This window comes from Drosophila novamexicana, unplaced genomic scaffold, assembly GCF_003285875.2.
Source record: "Drosophila novamexicana strain 15010-1031.04,08,12 unplaced genomic scaffold, DnovRS2.1 tig00004555-arrow-pilon, whole genome shotgun sequence".
Lineage (NCBI taxonomy): Eukaryota > Metazoa > Arthropoda > Insecta > Diptera > Drosophilidae > Drosophila > Drosophila novamexicana.
In genome coordinates, this window is record NW_020825052.1 from 4,992,501 (window position 1) to 5,013,994 (window position 21,494).

At 38.0% G+C, this 21,494-nt stretch overlaps 3 protein-coding genes across 10 annotated transcripts in view; 1 reads left to right on the forward strand and 2 right to left on the reverse strand.

The window, feature by feature from the left end:
• The window catches only part of LOC115770364 (glutamate decarboxylase), a 16,857-nt gene extending 12,945 nt beyond the window's left edge, over positions 1-3,912 (reverse strand). The window contains exons 1-3 of one of the 3 annotated variants that reach the window (XM_030715609.1): positions 3,743-3,912; positions 3,471-3,521; positions 1,759-1,827 (exon numbers count right to left, since the gene is read on the reverse strand). In XM_030715609.1, coding sequence (XP_030571469.1) covers positions 1,759-1,819 — 61 coding nt within the window. In that variant the 5' untranslated portion in view covers positions 1,820-1,827; positions 3,471-3,521; positions 3,743-3,912. Of the gene's footprint in view, positions 1-1,758; positions 1,828-3,470; positions 3,525-3,742 lie in introns of all 3 variants that reach the window. The other 2 variants (XM_030715608.1, XM_030715607.1) reach the window with 2 other exon arrangements.
• A 3,367-nt stretch (positions 3,913-7,279) lies between these two features.
• On the forward strand, positions 7,280-11,423 carry LOC115770440. The gene is made up of 3 exons (XM_030715714.1): positions 7,280-7,517; positions 7,898-8,022; positions 8,970-11,423. The coding sequence occupies exons 1-3, from the start codon at positions 7,294-7,296 to the stop codon at positions 9,296-9,298; spliced, it is 678 nt and encodes a 225-aa protein (XP_030571574.1). The 5' UTR covers positions 7,280-7,293; the 3' UTR covers positions 9,299-11,423.
• Positions 11,424-12,487: 1,064 nt separating this feature from the next.
• Positions 12,488-21,418, reverse strand: LOC115770494 (putative cyclin-dependent serine/threonine-protein kinase DDB_G0272797/DDB_G0274007). 6 transcript variants are annotated; one of them, XM_030715783.1, is made up of 10 exons: positions 20,715-21,418; positions 20,076-20,663; positions 19,276-19,341; positions 15,801-15,974; positions 15,433-15,736; positions 14,659-14,733; positions 13,831-13,968; positions 13,515-13,768; positions 13,354-13,447; positions 12,488-13,285 (listed from the first exon to the last, which is right to left on the reverse strand). In XM_030715783.1, the coding sequence occupies exons 2-10, from the start codon at positions 20,153-20,155 to the stop codon at positions 13,172-13,174; spliced, it is 1,299 nt and encodes a 432-aa protein (XP_030571643.1). In that variant the 5' UTR covers positions 20,156-20,663; positions 20,715-21,418; the 3' UTR covers positions 12,488-13,171. The 6 variants fall into 6 exon arrangements, with proteins under 6 accessions (XP_030571643.1, XP_030571644.1, XP_030571645.1 ...); XM_030715784.1 differs by having other exon boundaries at positions 12,489-13,285; positions 13,831-13,947; positions 20,076-21,416; XM_030715785.1 differs by having other exon boundaries at positions 12,489-13,285; positions 13,873-13,968; positions 20,076-21,412.
• Between the last annotated feature and the right edge of the window lie 76 nt (positions 21,419-21,494).

Here is a 21,494-nt window from a genome sequence, read left to right on the forward strand (position 1 = left end):
TCCACTCGCAAGTGTGGAAAAATAGCGAAAATGAAAGAATTGTTTGACGAATGAACTATTATAATGAAAACTTTTTTAACGTGACTAAACGAAAAAATGTCTACATATTTATATGTGTATGAAGAATTAAGTAAGAATATATACTACGGCAGTTTGAAAGTAGATGCAGGGTATTTCCTAGTTGGGCACCCATGTCCAAAGCATTACTAAGTGTACCCAAACGGCGAAACACTGGGCTTTAATGGCCCTCCGCCATATGCTGGCCCAAGCTAAGGTTTTTGGGGGTGATGCACAACCCAGAAAAGGTTGGATCACAGCGTGTGCCTTTACTGGGTGTCCTTTGCTGCGGTTGCTGATATTAATTGCCTGCCTTAATAATCAAATTAATGTTGGCCACTGAGATACCAATAAGAGGGGCTACGTAGCTGTTTTCTCTATCCTTGGCCACGCTTGAAATCAATTGGAAAATTAACGTTGCGCATAATTTCCATTAAAAGCGCATTTCGTGAAGCCTGGCAAGTTTCTATTTAAATGGGCAGCGGATAAACCCCGCCAGGACACCAGACAAATTGTAGCAATTTCAAAATTCCTCAAGTTTACAGCAAAGTTAAATAAAATTTAATGTGTTGCGCTGTGTCGTGTGCGCTTAATGTCAGATACAGCCGTGGCCAGCGCTCTCAGCCTCAACCCCGACAACAGAGCCTGATCCTTCACATACATATATATGTACGTGTGTACTTATATGCTCCATCCTGCTCTGACATGTAAGCGTGCGTAATATCCTGTGACTAAACGGTTTATGTTTGTTGTGCTTTCAATTTCGGGCACGCGTCTGGCAGCACCTTTTGCCATGTGTCCTTCTACTGGTCCTAGCTCCAGATTGGTGGTGGCTGCCTTTGACTTTGGATTGCCCGCGCGTCTGTCTGTATGACTGTTTGTCTGTTTGTTTGCTGGCCAAAATCTGTTACAAGGCATTCGCCAGTTTCACGCTCCAGCGAAGTCAAACGACGCTGCAATTTATCAAGGCCTCCTGCTTGGGCTGTAACTGGCAGCGAGTGTCCCGGACAGTCCTATGTATTTGTCGTGTGTGTGCGTGCTTCTGGGACTACGGCCTTGTGGTTGTCCTCTACAGCATTTTGTTTGCGTGTGTCAGTTTAACACTCTCATTTATTATTTGCACAGCGAATAGATTTGTGTGCAGTTATGTTGAGATGTTGTTTAGACAACTATTTAAGATTATTATAACTTATTATTATAATCTACTACGAGTAATTTGTTTGGGTCCAAGCAAAATACATCAGCATCAATCCATTCAAATTAATTAAATAATAAACATATATTATTATATAATATATTATTAAAAATATTTTATGATTGTCGGGCATAACTGCGCCTTTACATAAAGATTTTCCTATGGGGTTCGAATAAAAAATATCGTTTGGAAAAGTTTCGAAAAGTTGAAGTCTAACTAGACTTACTACAAATGGAAACTATATATATTTCTCCGCTTATATACTTATATTCTTAAAATGGTTTTTTGATATTTATTTATGATATTTCAAATTGTGAAGACGTTCAAATATATATACGCTTAATAAAATTAAAACACCCCTTGCTTTTATAGTTTGAAGAATTATCTAAATACACATATATATTAACTATAAAATACATATGCATATTTAGAAATAAATCTTCAAACTTTGAACGCATGGAGTATTTTAATTTTATTTAAATATATATTTCTCTATTTGTACTCACCATAAGCCGTTAGTTTACCCGTCCTTTCGGAGAGTTTATACCCGTTCGGATTGAGTGACATTTTCTCCTCTGTAACATAACAAAAAAGAAATAACAATTAGAACTAAATCTAGTATGGGTGATGCCTTGAAGTAAGCAATGGTTTAATGAGCAAATGTTATGCAATTATATAAATAGAAGGGGGAAATACGCAAGGGGAGATGCATATGCAAATAGCAAATGCGAGCGAGGTGTTACACAATGTCCGAAAATTACATAACCAACGCCAGGGAAAACTGCGTGAAAATGCAGTGGGCGAGTAAATAAACAGAAAAGAAAATGGAAGCAGGCGTGGGGAAACTTTCAGCTGGGCACAAGGACAATTGAAGGGCAAAATCAGTTTGGGAGTGTGGGTGGCACACTCTTATATATGTAAAAAGTATGCAATGTCAAAGTTTTTCCTTTTCTAAAATCAGTTATATTAAAAAGTGTACAAAATATTTAAGTCCTGTAAATCAAGGCAATCAATCGGCTATAGCGCAAAAGAATAACAGCAGTAGTAACCGGTTCGTCAGGAATTAAGGTTTTCAAAGGTTCAAATTATCCTCATATTTTGCTAATAAAAAGGAAAATGTCCCAATCTTCTTCGCCCGTGTAGGCACTTTCGCCTTCCCCATTTGTTCTAAGCGCACTTTTTATGAGTGATTTTACACAATTATTATTTTCTCCTTTTAATCTAAGTTCTGGCAATAAAAATATATATACATTTCTTTTTCATTTTCCGTTATTTGTTTTCTCCTTTTTAATCGAAGTTCTGGCAGTAAAAATATTTATTTATATTTTCACTTGAGCCTAATGGAAAGTGGTCTCCATATATATTCCTTTTTCTGCTATTTTGTTTTTTTCCTTTTTCAAAATATATCTGTCTTCGGCAGTTAATAAATAAAAACTTTCCTCATTTTCAATAATCGAAAGCAGATATGTTTCACCTAGCGTTGCCCTGCACTCTTGCCATTTTACGTCACCTCCTCTCCCTCACAGCACGTTATCAGAACAGGCGGCTTATGGCATGCCAAATACTAGTAATGCTGTCGTCGCTTTCAGTCTAAAGATGTTATGCTCAATTAATCACAATCAATTAGAAAGAAGAAAAGAGACAAACAAAATTGCACTTGCTATATCATATCGGGATAAAACCCTTAACTATACCATATCAAAAACTTTGTGATTATATTAAGCTTCAAATTTTGTAAACTGGAATTTGAAAAAACCTATCCTAAATAAATCCTGACAAAGCTTGGCTGCCTACATATGGATGTGGAGGGTGTATGCTTTGAATATAGTGCTGCACCATGGGAACCAATTCCTCCTGTGTCTTCACTCATATTCCTTTCACCCACTCGCTTCCATCTGAATGTAGGTATCTGTAAGTGCTCTGTCAATATAAAGGAAAAAAAAGAGACTGGGGCAGCAGATTTGATATACATAAAGCTGAGCAACATCTGCAATTGCGCAGTGAGTGCTAACTTTATTTCCTGTGTATGTGTGTATAGGTATCTATATGCTCAAAATATAAGGATACAGACAATGCGACAGCTGCATTAAGTATAGAAAACCTTAAACCTGGACTTAGCTTATATAACAGACACACTTGGATAAAGGGTATTCATACCATGTTGAGTGTGTTTACAAAATAGGTAGACGCGGTATATGTGTTAAAAAGGATATCTTACCGATTATCCTGCGGATATCGTCGATGTATTGCTTTAGATAATTCACTTTGGCTGCTTTGTTGACAATTACGTGTGAATAGCGAAAATGTGCGATAGTAAACAAGAATAACAACAAATGGCGTTTGCGATCGAGCGAGTGCGAAATGAGCGTTAGATTAAGTTAGTTAATTGACTAGTTAATATAGGTTGTGTTTCAGTTATCTCATAGATGACCTGGAATGCGATAGATTTGGTGGCATGTGCAACTACTGAATGTAACAGCTACAACTTACAAATCTCGTTTATACAACACGCGCGCAAACTGTAAACTGCAAAATGCAAACTGCAAACTGTAAACTCTTAACTGAACTGAACCGAACGGGACGGAGCCACTTGACTAACTGTAACGATATAGTTTCGATATCTGACAAATTTGTGGATGCTTGCAAAAAGCAGCTACACTCGCTGACGATCTGCGGAGCTATGAGCAGCAGCATCCGTTTGGGTTGCCTACGAAGCTTGCCATGTTACGCACAAAATGGCTGCCCACCTACACACCTAAAATCACACACGCACACACCCACACAGACAGCAGCTCACATTTATATACAACAACATTGAGCTGTGTGTTGCATAACCTTCACAACAGCAGAGACATTCCTAGCAGCTATGTATGGGCATGTCGTATATATGCAGATTTGTAAGCGTGTTTGGGCGCCAAACTGCGCAGGCAAGCAATCTTGATGACGTCACAAGATTTTTTGGGCAACCATCTTGGCACTCTGTGCTGCATGTATGTGGGCGGAGCTACATTTATGGGCGGCAGCGTATCCACGTATCCAACAGATACATACCCAACGCAGGAGACGCCATTGCGCAAGCCTGGCGAGGCGATGTCGCCCCACTCCCATCTTTGCCAGCACGAAATCCATGTATGTGTGTGTGTGTTTTTTTTAACAATTTAAGTGCCAGGCGTTGCTGTTGCTGTTTCTGATATATATTTTTTTGTTAAGGCATTTTGTCTGTTTTTGCTATGTGATGTGGCAGAATGAAAAGCTAATTAACAAACTAATTTTCTAACTGTTTTTGACATTTACAATGGCAAAAGTTTTTTATTGCCATTTGGCTAAAAGAAAAACACAATTTGTTTATATATGCAAAGCCAAGGTTTTCATGGAGTTACTTCACATGAAAATGGATACAAATACCAGCGTGTACACACATACATACATATGTGTGGGTCCTTTTGGCAATTTATGGATTTTTCAAGGCACGCAGAAATTTGGGTCAAAGCAGAAATGAAAAAAAAAATACACTTACACCGTCACAGCTTTTGGATACATAGATACATTTTACAAAATGGTCGACAATTGGCCCGGGCCCAACCCACGCAGTTCAATTGCATTACGTGCAACTGAATGATTTCCATAGCATACTTTTGAGTGGCACATGGCGAACTTATGTAACACTGAACGATGCTTGCCACACTCTAGGCTTACAGTTCAGCACAAAGAAAAAAGGTAGAAGGAACGAAGGGAACTGCCTACACTTTTGACCAAGTTGCCAACACAAACAGCGGCCAAAACGTGTCTTTGTTAACTTAGTTTTCTTATCTGAGAACATGCAGGCGACATTTTTGGCATTGCATTTGTCCCACAATACGTTGTTAAGCCTTTAAAAGCCCTGCTGTTTTATGTTGTCAGTATACTGTCATTATGACTTAAAGATTTGTTTATCCCTACTTGACAGTTCAAGGACTTTTCGGTGCTAAGCTCTAATTAACTTTAGTTGCTTTGTGTGCTGTCATTGGTAAATAAGCCAAGAGACGGTGAAGCGAGAGTATCGTAGCTCGAATCTTGCCCATTTTAGCCAATTCCATAGTGCTAAATTTACTTAATAATTTTGCCAATGATTATCAGTATTTAAAAATTGCACAATCACAGTTAAAACTTAAAGAACACTTTGAAACTTAAAGAAGAATTTGTTTAGCTGCGAAGACGTCTCGCTGAAGATGGGCTATATATGGTGGCCTAATTAGGCAAGACAAGTATGAAAATACAGTATGAAACCTAGGTTGCCTAAGGCAAGATTATATTTTTAATCGTCATACCATGTATTTCGTCCTATAACTTATCTATCTATTAAAAAATAGTTTGACACCTGAGGTTATATTGATAACAACAATAGATGTCATACTCAACTTTGCCAAATCGAGTAAGTCTTTAATTTTTCTCCCAAAACCAAATTGTATTCATCTTTTAAGCGTTAAAACTGCGCACTTATATTAATGTATGGCTTTGCTTATTATATTATATTTTTCGCCTAATAATTGTTATCTGCTGTAATAATTGACAGGCTGAGTGTTATCGGGCAAAAGCGCACTCGAAACCCAAATGCTACCAATAATAATTAACTACTCCTGGTTGCGCTTATCTCTGATCAACGGCAACAGCAGAGCCAAAGTGTCAACTAAGCCAACATGTGTCAAAAATCAACACAGCCAGAACACTCTAGGCCCGAGCGCCATGATTTTAGCCGACCGTTGTGCGCTGATAGTGCTAAGTATTATATACGTTTATATAAATATTAATAACAAATAGCTTTCGTTGTGGATCCGCTGAGCGAAATGCGACATTCAGTTTGTTACCGGCTCACATTTCAGTTGGTTTAACTTTTAAAAGATGAGCGCATTTTGCATTGAGCCCAATTTTGATTTGAGCATTGATACACGAAGCACATAACAAGTGAAATAAACTAAATTCTATTTATTAAACAAAATAGATAAAACTAAGTTCAATTTGTATGCTTTCCAAGTGAAATGTAAGTAAATAGACTACAAATAAGTGTTCATAAATTATCTGCTTAAAAGAACATTTAGAGCTTCTCAAATTCTACTCGTTTATTTTGAGTTAATATTATGTATATTCTTATATTCTTTACTTGATTGATCAAGTTAATCATCCACAAACTGCTCTGGTATCTAACAATACATTTTTGTGGCTCGGCCAGAGAATTCTTTAGTATTTGCCATTCACCCTGCCGTCAAAATCAGAAATCCATTTATGTACTGCTTATGTACTTGCTGTAAATATTTACCTGGCTGTGTTTGCACGTAGCGCAGATAGGCTCGATATCCCAGATAGGCCAAAATATTTAATTAGTTTGTATATACCCAAATTCCTCACACCCACATAATTCAAAAAACCTCACGATAGCATCGCAGACAAATTGCAAAAGTTAATTAAATGGCCGACTAAGCTGTAAAGTAAATGCACGAAAATATGCATAAGCCTGAGGGGACTGTACAATTTATTCACGCATCCGCGCTCGCTTGCAACTTTCAACTGTGGCCTGGATGAGCTCCAAGCGGAGTTTCCAACAACAACATAGTCTATAGCGAAATTCGTGAATTAAGTGGTAAGCCACGTGATATTGCTGGAAAAATCAATAGTTTAGGCAGCCAGATAATCTGCCAGCGAGATCTAGGCTGCACGGATGGCAAAAGCAGGAGGCATATGAAAATCCTTTGAATTGGGCAAATCAAGCGCATACAATTTCAATTGCAATGGAACCGCCAACAATGGAAGCTATGCAACGGCGCTTTGTTGCCTACTTTCAGGCGCGCGATAATTGCATTTTGAGCGCAATTGCTTCCATTGTGCCCAAAGGACTACACCTCCGGCTGCCCACACGGAAACACACACACACACGCATACGCACACCTAGAAGTAATATCAAGTATACCACATACAGCACGGCCATGACTATTTTCCCGTTATATATGCTTAGCTGTTCACACACGCTGTCTCTCTCCGTCTATCTCGCTGCAGCTGAGGTCCTCAGCATGTTTCGAATGCTATTGGTTATTGCCGCCCTATGCTGTGCGCAGGCTCACAGCGCCGTGACGTCACAGCGCCCACGACTGCTACAGGCTTTGGGGGATGCTACAAAAGCGCTGCAAGCAGCACAGCAAAGCCTTGAAGAAGCGCTGCGAAAGCCTCCGTCGCCAGCTCTGACGTCCGTCAGCGTAGTTCAGGATTGGAGTTTGGTGTGTAAAGAGCTCTGCGGGTAAGTCAAGAGTTTCCATTGAAGTTTCGCCTGCAGGCAGACCAGATCGGATCAGACCAGGCCAAGTCTTATCCATATCAGGCATCTAAGTGTTTCGGCTGTGTGTGTGTAATCCAGTGTGTACATATTATTTTCAAAGTCGATAAGCATACGCGAAAGGTTGTCAAAATGATTGACAAACGAGTGATATCTATTTGAACATGTCTTGACGCCTTGTGACGAGTGAAATATGTGAAGTTTCCGAGTGCTGGGAAAATCCAGATAGCTAATCGACAGTAGCTGTTAGCCAAATATGCGAAGCACTTGGCTTATATCTATTCTAGTTTCAAGTGCTAACACGTTCGACATTTTTTTCTTGTTTTTTTCGATTCAATTTTCAGAGCTGGCCTCGGCGTAGCGCCATGTGCGGAATACTGCGCCAAGTCTGGCAAAGTCGAGGCAATAAAGGTACTGAACAAAGATTTTGATTTGGCTAAATGCGAGCAACTGCCTAGATCGCCAACAGGTAAGAAAATTTTTTTATATTTTTATAGTCGTTTTATAAGCAATATGTTGTAATATGATTTGTAATGATTTGTAAATTAGCATTAAGGCTATTTTATTTCTGTCCCGAAACTCATAGAGTGAAACTTCTCCAAGCCCATAAAGTATATATTTATGCTTGATCAACAGCCGAGTATAGAAATGTCTGTCTGCTTCAAAGCAAACTTCTCTCTCTAGGTCAAAGCTTCGTCTTTGTGTTGCTGACAGTGGGATGTACGCGGATCGGACCTATATATCATATAGCTTCAATAAGACTGATCAGCCAAAATGAAAACCTTGTTCTTCACCTTCACCAAACCTTGTTGATCTAACTTGGCAGGCTTCCTCTCAGCGTCGGAAAAGCATATCCTATATCTCTATAAAAAGAATCGGTCATAAAATGACTTGCATAGAAAACTTTTTTGCTTTCCAATATATTTTCACCAAACTTTTTATTTGCGAACTTTACTGTTCTTTTAAAATATTGCACAAGCCCGTATAAAATTCTACTCTATGTCTGCCCATAGAAACAAAAAAATTAAGCTTTGTAAAGCGGCATTTTTAGCCCATGTTATATTAGATAAAGAAATACTCGAAATTCAATAAAATGTTCTTTTAGGAAAATTAAGTTGAGTTTTAAGTTTTGAACAGGTTTCAGTTTTATATTTTGTAATATAATGAAGTTTTAACACTTACAAATTATACAACTTGCCTGAAATTTTATTTTTTTTTGTGAATATTTTTATTTCAATAAAAAAATAGTAAAAGTGTGGCACGAAAATATAGTTAAAATTCATATAAAACTTTTGTTTGTAATATTTAAATTAGTTAATATACTATAAATATTATTGTAAATTCAATTTGTGATCAAGTAGAAAAGCATGCAGACGTGCAGTGAGATTTATGATATACTTATCCTATATACTCTAGATTCTGAGTGCAATACAGTTGAGTCCGTTCAGTCCTATGGCACTCGACTGTGTAAAAGTTATTGCCACCAACGACAACGCACGCTGAACGGTTGTAGTCCTTGCCAGTTGCTGGATGTTTTGGACGAGGTCAGTACAGAGCAGAGTGTGACTACACATGGTTCCAATGAAGGCAAAGCCAGGCTAACTGAGGTGCCGGCCATGGGCAAAATAGAGGCCAGCAGCACAGACGATGGTACGCCGGACTGGGACGAAATGTGCAAGGCTCTCTGCAAAACTGGCGATGGCGGGTCTTTGTGCAACTGTGATTTATCGCCGTTTTTCACCTGAGCCCACAGCTTAGATGAAGGTACATAAATCACAACCCAATTATATATTCAACTATATAATATTTCTGTTGTTACTTTGTTGTACACTAAAATATACATTTTGATTTTTTGCCGCACTCTGCGACAATTTCCATTTGTGTTTATGCTAGTGTTGTCTTTATATTCACTGTTGTTAATTGCGAAACTTTTGTTGAATTGTATAAAAGTAAAGGCAAAAACTAAAATCTATATAAAAATACAATTATATGTGCGGTTCACAAAGCCGCCGCGAGCAAAAAACAAAATGAAATTCCCTATGCGAATCAATTAATTTGTAATTAATTTCAATTAAAAACAAATATGCTATGAAATATAGCAAACTAAATAAGCAAAAACGAAAAAAAAACAAAAAAAATAAAACATAAAAATCAATACTTCAAAATTAAAGTTCTCAGCTCGTAGGAGAGAAACAGCAAAAATCACAAAAGGGCTTCCAGTGCGGCATTGGCATCCATGGGATACTGTTAATTCGGTTATCCAGGTGCAGATGTCAACACAAATAAAACCTAAGGATTATTTGTAGCATCCGCCAGTTGTGCGGAGGGATGGAGCAAAGCGTAGAAATCACAACCAATTAATATCAAAAATACACAACATATCGTCGTAAACCAATTATTTATATTAAAAAACACGCTACAAAAATAACAACTCAAACTATTATAATATCAATTTTTGTTTAATTAATGGAATCAGCATATCAATTTTACAATGGCAGAAGAAAAAGTTGATAAACATTAAATTTTGAAATATATCTATAATTTTGTCTAAAATACAAATCAGCATCAATTATGTGTAACAATTATAAATGTTAACCAAGTGTTTAGTGTTGGCTATTGAACAACCCATATGAATGAATCAATATATATATATGCATACATATGAATATACATATATAGCTAATTTGGTCTATACAAAATGAGTTGCGATTGCAAATCAGAGGCTCATATTAAAGAAAAGCGACCCAACGTTTTTCGAGGAAGACATTAATTAAATAAGTGTATTTACTGCAAATATCTCGATGTGCATAACTACATATAAACATATATTTATATATAAATATATATATATATTATATACCATAAAATATTCGATATATGCTAAAAAAATGTTTGGAAGACATTTTTTCGCATTGTTTGAAATAGAAGACAATTTCAGCAAACAACAACAAGCATTTTGGAAGACATGCGTCAATTGCAATACCAACATCTCTTGCAATTTATTTCTTAAGAGCTTAAGCATAGATTACAAAAAAATATATATATATATTGAAACACTTTAATTTATTTATATTTAAAGGCTAACACACGTTGTTGTGTCGAACGCGACGCTGTGACAGACAATAATTAAATATACAATAATATGAATGTTTTGAATGTGTAAAGTTTTCAATAACATCATTGGCTACACTGAAATTAAATCGTATATACATGTTAGAAAAAATATTTATAATCAGGCACTTCTTAAATGTTTGTAATTGCACAATTAGTTACGAAAAAAAAAGAAGAACGACGAAAGAAAAATGCAGCAGAGATTACAATTTTTCAGAGCACACTTGTTTAAAATTTACTGCGGCTTCAATATATCAATGTGTAGCAAGTTAATAAAAAAAACATTATCAATATTCATTATAATCTAGTATATCGTAATGCACTTTACATTTATGTATATGTATATGTTAGGTGTTGCGTTTCTGCCATGAATACAGCGGCCAAAAATCACTGAGTTTCAAAGGTAGCTCAAATAATAATGCAAACTTTATAATTATAATAAATATAATGAACAACATCATCATCAATTACGAAAAAAACAAAAAATTCCAAAAAAGTTTTCACGTTTTAGTTCCAGTAATTGGCATAGAATTGATGCCAGAGTGTGTAACATCAGCAACAACAAATATAACTATAATTAATACAAATTAGCACAAAAGTAAATAAATATTATGGCAAAGACAAGCTTAAATAGGTTAGTCAAAATCCATAAACTGTAAAACAACCGAAATGAGAAACTTAAAGACAACCACATATTAATAACCATACTACTGAACAACCCTACATAAAAGTCAAATAAATATATTATGTGTTAAATGTTGTAAAGCCCCTCTAAAAACTTGAGTTTTATTTTGAAGAGTACCAATGGAGATATATATAACTTTTGCCTGCAAACCAATTGCAGTAGCAACAGTTTTCTGTTGGTTTTTTTTTTTTTTAACTTTATATCTTTATCGGATAGAAATGAAATGAATCGCATTTCATAATTTCCAACATTTTCGAATTTGGTGAAACGTGCATATCGTATATTAATTAAAATCGTAATTTGTATTGCATTGCACTCTTTGATATTTAATATCCATATATGTTTTTGAACACTCCAATCATACGATTTCTAGCCCCAATGGTGTTAGAAAAAATTTTGGACCCCTTTTTCATATTGGGAATGTGTATTAATATTACGAAAATGTATATAACAAATCCGTTCGGAATAGTACAGAATTGTACTGTTTGGCCTTTTATCGTTTTGGTATTAGTCCTAACTAAGTACTAAAACGCTTTCAGCTTTGCCATGCTCCACTTAGCCTAATTAACTGCACTTGGGAAGAAGTTACCAATGTTTTGAAATTTAGGTAACTATATTGAAGAAAAATATATGTATATATATGCATTCATTATAGTATATTTATCACAATCGTAATTCTTATTGCATGTCACTCCCTGAAATTTAATATCCGGTTTTAAATCGTTATCCTTATACTCGAATCATAGTGGTTCTGGCCCCAAATGGGGTTGAGATCATTTTAAACTCTTTCCCATTATGAATGTGCATTAAGATTAAAAAAATTAATATAATAAAACCGTTCGGATTAGTACAGAAAATTATTCTTTGGCCTTTTATCGTTTTGGTATTAGTCCTAAGTACTAAAAAGCTTTCCATCCAGCTATGCCACGCACCACGTACGATATTGGACTGCTTGCTGCAATACATAAGCAAGCAGTTTAAATCCGGCCATTATCCAGAATACAACGCTTAGGGGAAATTTTTTAAATATACACTGAACGAACAATTTTTATGAAAACAAAATTACCTTTGCTTTGTTAATTTATTTATTTTATTATTTTCATACGCATTAAAAAAAAAGAAATATACTTAAAATGGACGTGTTTATATAAGTATTAGTGTTTAATTGTGTTGTGTACAATTATTTAACAAAAAGGCTTGGCAAGCTTTAAAATTATGCCCATAATGCTCGTATTAAAAATATTAACTAACTTATTTAAACAAGGAAGATGCAAGTATTGTGCTTTACGCCTTAGACGTGAGTTTCTTTTTTCTTGTTAAGTACAAAATAAGGCTAGTGTGGCATTAAATGTTATTCCGATTTTTTCATTTGTTACATTGCTATTTTAACACATTTGCAATGCCGAGTGTAGAAAACAAGATTAAACTAAATACGCTAGAATAACGATCAAATTATTTAAAGATAGCGTATAAATTCTTGATTAGTTTTTACAATGTGTTATAATTATCATATGCATATGTTACGTACATTGTATATCTCACGTATACGTATATTTCATATAGCAAAAATTGTTGCTTATCCGACGCATATAAAAGTTAACATTATTACAGTTACAATTGGCAAGTTTAGTTTAAATATTTGTTGTTGTAATTCGTTAAGTTGTTAGTAGAAAATTTCGAGTCATTATATTGCTGAGTGTCTTTTTGTATGGTCTTTGAGTTAAGTTTACCAACTATCCTCCAACTGGTATTTTTACTCTGAGGTCTACGAAGACCATTAAGTGTATTAGCTAATCGACATGCGATTAGATACACGTCTTCATCATTCGCCCGCCAGTTCGTCAATACGACAGCGCACAGCGTGTTCCAATACCTCTAGGCTGCCGTAGTCCAGTTCTTTGACCAGGCACAATGTGGCAGACAGTAAATTGGAGTTCTGGCAATGCAGGATTGTAGTTTCAATTAATATGCAAGTATCTCAACGGCTCATATGCGGTTACTCACTCGATTGACGGGCCGTCGATGACAGCCTGCAAAATGATTCATGACGGTGGCCGAAACTGTACTAACCGCATCACTGTAGCGACCCTCGGGGCGCCTGCATTAAGAAAAATTGTTGATTACTAAGTGCTATACGATTCACTGAGATTATCAGCTGAGCTTACCTAGATCTGGTGCGTTCCTCGACCTCCCAATCTCCACCATTCTCCCGAGCACTTCCATTCCGATAAGCGTAACGCTCGGCTCCGGTCTCGGGGCCCGCGCTGCGTCGCTGCGGATAATGCAGCTGCATTTGGCTGCCGTATGGATTGTGATGCACCTGTGGTGCCTGGTGCTGATTCTCCTCCCATTCGGTTAGATCGGTTTGACTGTGACGATAATGCGCCGGATAAGTTACCCGATCCGACTGATAGTATTCCTGCATGGGAGAAGAAGGAATACCATAATTAAAACGCGTAACTATTCTGGCGCAATGTCTACCATCCTTCTCCATCCATTCGTCTTTTTTATTGCGATGTTTACCTTCATCGAGTGTGAGGATATGCTAGGCGGGAGGGGCGTTGGACGCGTCTCTCTGTAGCCAACATGTGGACTCTCCTGATCAGAGCCCGGCGAGTGCTAATCGATGTGGTTATCGTTATCGTTGTTGTGTTGGTTAGTGTTGTGGTGCGTTTTTTTTTAGTTGTGGGAGAGGAGCACAAAGAATTTGTTAGTTATGTTGCCTGCCACTTGAATACCAAACCATCTCATATTTCGAGTAATGCTGAGCTTGTTGCCGTTGCCGTTGCCAAGCGCTGCAGAGACTACAAGCATTTAAATCTCTAAAATGTGTCTAGGGCCGGGGGTCTAACCCCTTTTTATTATTCTTTCATTTCTTGTGCCATTGCTTGTTGAATACATAATGACCTATTTTATGAACTAGTCATGTTTCTCGTCTCGTCTCGTCTCGTCTCGGTTTCAGTTTCTCTCTGCTCGCCATTCGCTCAAAGTCAAATGTTGCTGTTGCGGCACGACTTAACCCAGAAACCCAAGCCCCCGCCCGACAATGGGCCGAGTGGCTGGCTGGCTGACTGGCTGACTGGAAATGAAGAACTGAAGAACCTTAACCATGCCAGTGCCACATCGCGTGACTCGTTCACGCGTAACTCGGCACCCAATAGGGCTGAGGACTCAAGTGTGACGTGTACACGCCCAAAAAACCCAACTAGCTACACATTGACTAGGCTCGGCAACAAGCTCATCATTATAATATAAATGGTAAAATGGTTGGCTGATTTGCTAGGCTGCTTGATAGTATGAGGATCTTACATCATATTGATGAAAGGAAGTGCGTTGCTCTTTATTAATGGTATTATATTTAGGCGATGGCGGGTGCGCGGGTTCCTGGGAAATAGTAAAGAATATGGAAAGCCAAATTTGTTAGTGTGTATACTCTTCTACTCATCTTTCTTATTCACTGACTGATTAAATAGCAATTCACAGCGGACCCAACTACTATGAACAGTTGGGTTTCATCCCGAAACCATGTTGCATAATGCGTTGCACAACACTGAACTGTTAAACTGAACGCTGAACCAAAGCTAATATAACAACAGTCCGTCTGTCAACCTTTTATTTGAAAAATATCATACTATGCTAGGCTCAGTCAAGAATATTGCCCAGTTCCCAGCTCATTTAATACATTATTTTAGTATTAAATCCTAATTTATATTCTATTATCGGTTACTCCCCCGAGAATTATACTCATTTATCTCAGTCCCCGTCTGCCGCAGAACTCAATTAGGGCCAGTCATAAACAGCTCGGCCTGAAACTATTCGTTCGTTTACCTTTGTGGGTGTTGGGGGCATTGAGTTTTGCAATTGATTGCTATATAAATCGCTGACATTATTCGTTCCATCGCTGTTGTTAGCAAGCGGACTTGCTAATTGTGGCGGCTTGTTAATAATTAGGAAAAAATATGCTTTGTTAAATGCCAGGCGTTATTAGAACCAAATTTAAGGGGCGTGTTGTGAGTAGTCAGTATGTTAGACAGCGCACTCAATGTGACTGAGATTTGGCGAACAGCATTGGAATTCAGTTACCTCTTTCATGGGACTCGGACTACCCCTCTGTGTTAGCTGTTGCTGCTGCTGCTGCGGGGATGGCTGTTGCGGTGAGTGCTGTGGATAGCTTGGCGGCTGCGCCTGCTGCTGTTGTATTTGCTGGGGAGATGTGCGCTGCTGTTGCTGTTGCTGCTGCCTGGCCTCGTAGGCATCCTCATAGACATCCTCCTCGGCCATTTGAGAGCTGCTGTTGCGTAGGGCATCGTCCAACTCCTCCTGAGTGACCTCCACATTGTCGAGCTTCTTGAGGTTGGGCAATGCGCGTAACACCATCGCCCGATAGCTGCATTTCACAGATACAGTAGGTGTTAACTGTCTACTTTCTATACCAAACACACAATACTTACTTTGGTCCCGCACGCTCGCAGCATGGATTCTCCTCTAGCCACAGATATTTGAGCGCCGGTAAGTTTTGTAGGTAACCAATTTCATTGATATTTTGAATATTGTTTTTACGTAAATACAGCTCCTGTAGTTTAGTGCAGTCTTCAAAGGGTGCCAAGGTGCTGATCTTATTGACGCTGCAAAGAAATTACAATTTGGGGTTATTTAACATTTTTATAATCGTGTTACGTGAATACATAGGGGAAATTTAATTTAGTCACGATTATCCGGAACTCTGTCAAGAGGAAGCCACTTTTAGCCGGGGCTCTAAGTGGTTTAATTTATGTCTTAATTATCCGTAAGCCAAACAGTAGCCTACGCATAATACAAAGATTAGCTTACGGATAATATAGGTAAATAAAGGTTTATAGAGATATCAAATAAATAAAAATAATAACATTTGTGCTTTGCTCATATGTGAGCTCTTTAAAAAGGGATTTTCAATTATCTGTAATAAGCTCCGTTCCGAACCTCACGAATAACAGAGGCAATATCATACGGTATTGAATGTGGTTAATCAATTTTAAGAAATTTTATATCGTATGTTAGAAATCTACAGCGAAAGAAGTAGGTATATATTAGTTTTGTACAAGGTCCGTCTTTGAGTAATTTATTTAGATACAACTGCACTAGAACATTCCAACATCATGGTTGTCATGCTTTTCTTTCAGTGTTGTTTGTTTCCTTGTTAAGTGACAAAGACGCCCCGGTTAAGTGCCATGAATCATTTTAAAGTTATGCTGAGGCGGCGGCCACACAAAAGACACAAAAGATTTGGTAGCCAAGCGGCTGCTGGAAGAGGTCATTAACTCCGTGCAGTAAACTTTCTTTAAAAGGTTCTTAATGTGTACCGTTAGAGCTACCAGAGAATATGGCATATTGAGCTCTCTGCCAGCTGGGCAATAATATCATTAATATCGTTGTTGTCATTGTTGTCGTCGTTGTCGTCTTTTATCATTGGAAGATAGTCATCGTCTAGGTCAGTTCGCAGTTTCAGCGCCAATTTTCATTGTTATTTCGCACTTTTTCCAACGCTGATTACTAACGATAAAATTGACGCTTCGGCGGCGTTGCGCGTGCTTTGATTGTTTCTTTTTTTAGCTGTTGCTTGCCGCTTGTTATGCGATAAGATAACAACTGATAGCTGTGTGACTTCTTTTAAGAGCCTCGGGCAATTGAAGCCACAGCAACTAGAATGTATTAGTATAAAAATAAAACCACAGCAGACGCTTCTAAACTTAGCAGACCCGATACCTATCCCGTTTGTAAATGGCACACGGGTGCATTGCCATGGCAAGTTTTCTTCTCTTGTTTTTTTTTTTTTTTTTTTTGGAGGCGCTGTAATTCCAACAAACCTATTTATAGAGTCAGTCAGAAACTGGCACACGATACTCAAAGGAAACCATAAACCGAAGTGCAATACTAATATGCATAGTTAGCGCCACATTAGAGTTATCAATGTCTTTCAAGGTTGGCACTTGGTTTTCAAGTAGCCGGGACGGGGGGCAAGTATTAAGGGAATCCAGCTAAGTGCCAACGGCACGCAATGCAAATCAATACAAAGTTTTTCTTATAGTAAATTATCCAAGCATGCAACCCAGGCGAATGAGTAATACTTGAATATACTACGTGGGGGCAACAACAGATTTATGGATAGTCGACTCTAGCTCCAAGCTGACAGCCTGGCGGCGGCGACGACCCACGCCTGCCATAGCCTAGCACAACAATCTAAACAACTCTCACGACTCCATGAAGTCGTACCCGAAATGGCAAACAAAGTGGGCATAACAAAATGTTTGTAAAGCCTGCTCAGTCACATGTAACAAAAAGGGTTTCCTAGTTTAATGCAACGATTGGGTTATGCAAGTCAGGGCCCTTGACTCATGGCGTGTCCCAAGAATCTTATCTATCGACTGATAAGTTTAATACATAAAGTTCCCTCGAGTGTGTCAATTAGCACTTTGATAACGATTAAGTAGGTTACAACTGAAAGCTTTTAAATTCTTTAATATGGAAACGTGTTTCGTAGAGATATAACAATAGGAGTGAGAGCCGAGCAGGTGACACGAATGTAAATGTATCTGAAATATAAAATGCAAATGAGATTTCTACAAGAAAGAGTAGATGCCGCCGAGTAAATAGCCTTGCGGCACGACAGATGCTACATAATATTTGTATTAACTCATAAAAGAAATAATCATTCGATTAATCTTCTCTGTGACATTAATAAAAGTCAATTGTATTATCCAAAAACTAAACAATTTGTGCTTCAAAGAAACTATTTTTGAGCTATCGTTTGTATGACAGATACGTGATTGTTTTCAATTGTACCCACAATGATATATGCACGTTCTGCTAGCAACAAAAAGGCAAGTTAAATTATCGAGATACTTTAAATAAAAGCAAACAAAGATTTACAGGCATGACAAATCGACTAAGCTTTGGCAACCTGATTAAAAGTATATGTATATATATAATATACGAAATTGCGGCTGCCTACATTAAGGAGGAAAAGCACTCCTATTCATCTTTAAGTCTTAAAAGTTAGTAAGCTCGATTTTCTTTTCCTGTACCTTTAGCTTCCGGCCGATTATAAACCATCTGCTTGCCACAAGTTTATTGCAAAGCCTCGCTGTTCGGTTCTTATAAGGCAGGCACATAAAAAACAAATTATTAAGCTTGATATATACATTTTAAGTTGTGCAATATGTTGTCCATATGACAGACAGTTGTCTTGCAAATCGATCGCAACGACCTTGACAGTCAAAACAATGATGTTTGCCTTAAAAGGCCGCAATCTACAAGGCAACAGCGGCAACAACATGCACAGAGGAAAACTTAAAGATACTTCACATAATCATCACCTACATGCAAGCGCACATGTATATGTTATGTGCCATTGTATCTGTGTGCGAATATATTGTATCTTGTATCTTGTATCTGTAGAAGCAAGTGCGCTATGCCCCCTACGCACTCTGCTGCTGCGGCGCTGAGGCCCACGCGAGTGTACTGGGCACTCGCTGGACGCAAGACTGAAAACCTACAAAACAGCAAGTCGCTGTTGCCAATTTTGGTGCTCCCACGACTTTTGTTATGTTTCATGTTGATGTTGTTGCTGTTGCTGTTTACTATTGTTGCTGCTTTTTGCATTAATTACGCGCTTGAGCGTTCAAAAGTTTTTTCGCTTGCTTGCGAATGATGATGCCGTTGCCTCTCGCTGTGCGAATGACATCATTTGAACACAAGTATCTGACGGTTAGAAACTTACGCCCAGATACCTTTCTCTCTCTCTCTAACACTCCCACAATGAAACTTTTTTTCAAATGCGGCGGGCGGTTAATTGAATTTGAAATCAATCAAAGCGCAGCACAGGAAATTAGCTTGTCTGATCTATAACATTCCCAAATTGGATAAAATATAGAGAAATAAGAGACTTACCTAAGTGCCAAAACCTCAACACCACGCATGCGTTTGATTATATTAACATCGCTGAGATCACTGCCCCTATAAAGAGAAGAAAGGAATTCAAATAAAATATCAAAAATATAGATGATATAATAATGATTTTATAATAACAGTTGACATTTACGGATAAAATGCGGATACAATAACGAAATCAGTCGCATTTAGCTAAAATTATTCCCCCAGGGGTTGTAGATTTTTGTTTTGGGAAGTTTGTTATTTAAACGTCAGAAAGTCTTTTTAGAACTTTTATGCCTCATGCGGTTAAAATACGGATACAAAGCTTGAACCCATCATTGGATACATTTGATATGGAACATTTGGGTGTAAACATCCACCAATTTGGAGAATCTACCATTAGATATTTAGATATTTCTCTAAGTTCAAGCTTAGAGAATTCTTTAAATTCAAGCTGATAAGCTTAAAGAAGCATTTGAAAACCCGGTTTGAAATGCCTCCTTTTTCCAGCCATAAGAGCCTTGAAGTGCAACGCTAGCACCACTAGCAAAAGGCTTCAAAGTTCTAAGCCGTTTGCCACTTAACCCCTTGGGGTGCCGTGTTTGGCACAGATAGGCGGGCAGGCAGTCAGGCAAAGTGGACAACGTGGGCCAAACTGGTTGAGAGCTGCTAGGTGGCTGCTGTCAATCGAGGGATTCGGGTCAGTCAGGCTGGAGGTGTAGTGAAAGCGTCAAAGTGGGCAGATCTCCCAGATCATGGGCACTTTTGCTAGGCTTTCACTGCAGCCAATGGGCTAACAATTAATACGCTCAACTTACCAGCAATTTAGTTTCTTGATTAAGCCCAGATCCGATTGCTTGGCACGCGCAATCACCATTTCCTCCGTTAGACGCGACATTTTAACAATTCAATTCTGTTGGCCACTAAATAGCAAACGATGTAAATACTATTTGAGTACAGTGACTGCAAACAGGTGTGCCCCGGGGTTTGATTTTGTATGTATGTTTTGTATGTAAGCTGAATTTTGACTCTCTCTTTCTCTCTCTCTCGCTCGGCTTGTGTCTGTTTGTGTGTTTAGAATTGACCGTTTTTAGACAACGAAAGGTGAACAACAAATGTATACAACAGGTTACTACGATAATTGTTGTTGTTGCTACTATTATTGAAATCAGCAGCGTGGCGTAGTCGTCTTGCGTAGGCGAGCTGCAATTATTAACATTCACAAGTTCCTGCGCAGCGTTTTGTATCTGGCAAATGGAACAGGTACAAACAGTGCCTTGCACTACGTACTACCAGAAAGCTGGAACTGCGCTGGCGTAACTCACACGGATGACTAAGCGCCTTGTTGCTTCTGCTGTTGTTGTTGTTTTTTGTTTTTATCGTATTGCAGCGTCTGTTGCTTTAAACTATTGCGCGTTTTTAAACTATTAACGTAATATACTTTTTTAGTCGCTCACTGTATTTCTCTTTCTTCCCGTTTGTCTGCACAACTTTTACTAATGAAATTAGCCGTTTGGTTTTATATATATTTTATGATATTTGCACTCCTTTTGCCAGTAAAGACTTAAAATTTTGGTTGTTTCGCATCGCTTGGATCGATTTTTCGTCTGTTAAATGAATATACAACTTGATGTCGAAATATATATATATAAATTAGTATACATCTGATATATCAGTTTGTGCAATGTTCGAGTTTTGTTATTTGACACAAATTGAATACGCTATCTTTGTTTCATTGCCTGTGTTGTGATGTTGTTTTAACAAAGATTTTCCGATTTTTCATGCACAATTTTCCTAGCTGACTTTTCACACAAACACTCGCACACACCCATATATACTGGCGCGCTCGTTTACAGGTATTCGTATTGACTGGCTGCGTGTGTTAGAGCGAGATGGCATACGGCGCGCACTAAAGTCGGCGTTCGGGTATCTGAGAGATACTTTCTGTAATACGTGCGCTCGAAGAGACAGCGCCGCATCGACTGGCGCTTTGGGGCTGAACGGGAGCTTTCATTGTGTTTGTTTACGAATGTTGTGCGAAAGGCAATGAGGGTTGGCATGTGTGCGTGCGTGGCAGTGTCAATGGCAGTCGCTCCCGTGCACGTCCAACATGTGTATTACTTAAAAGTTAAGTACAAATTGAACTTCATCTTGAAATCTGTCTCAACAAAATGTAATTGTAATTTTGATTGGTAAATAACAAGCAGCAACGAAATCCGCGCAGGCTTGTGCCGTGT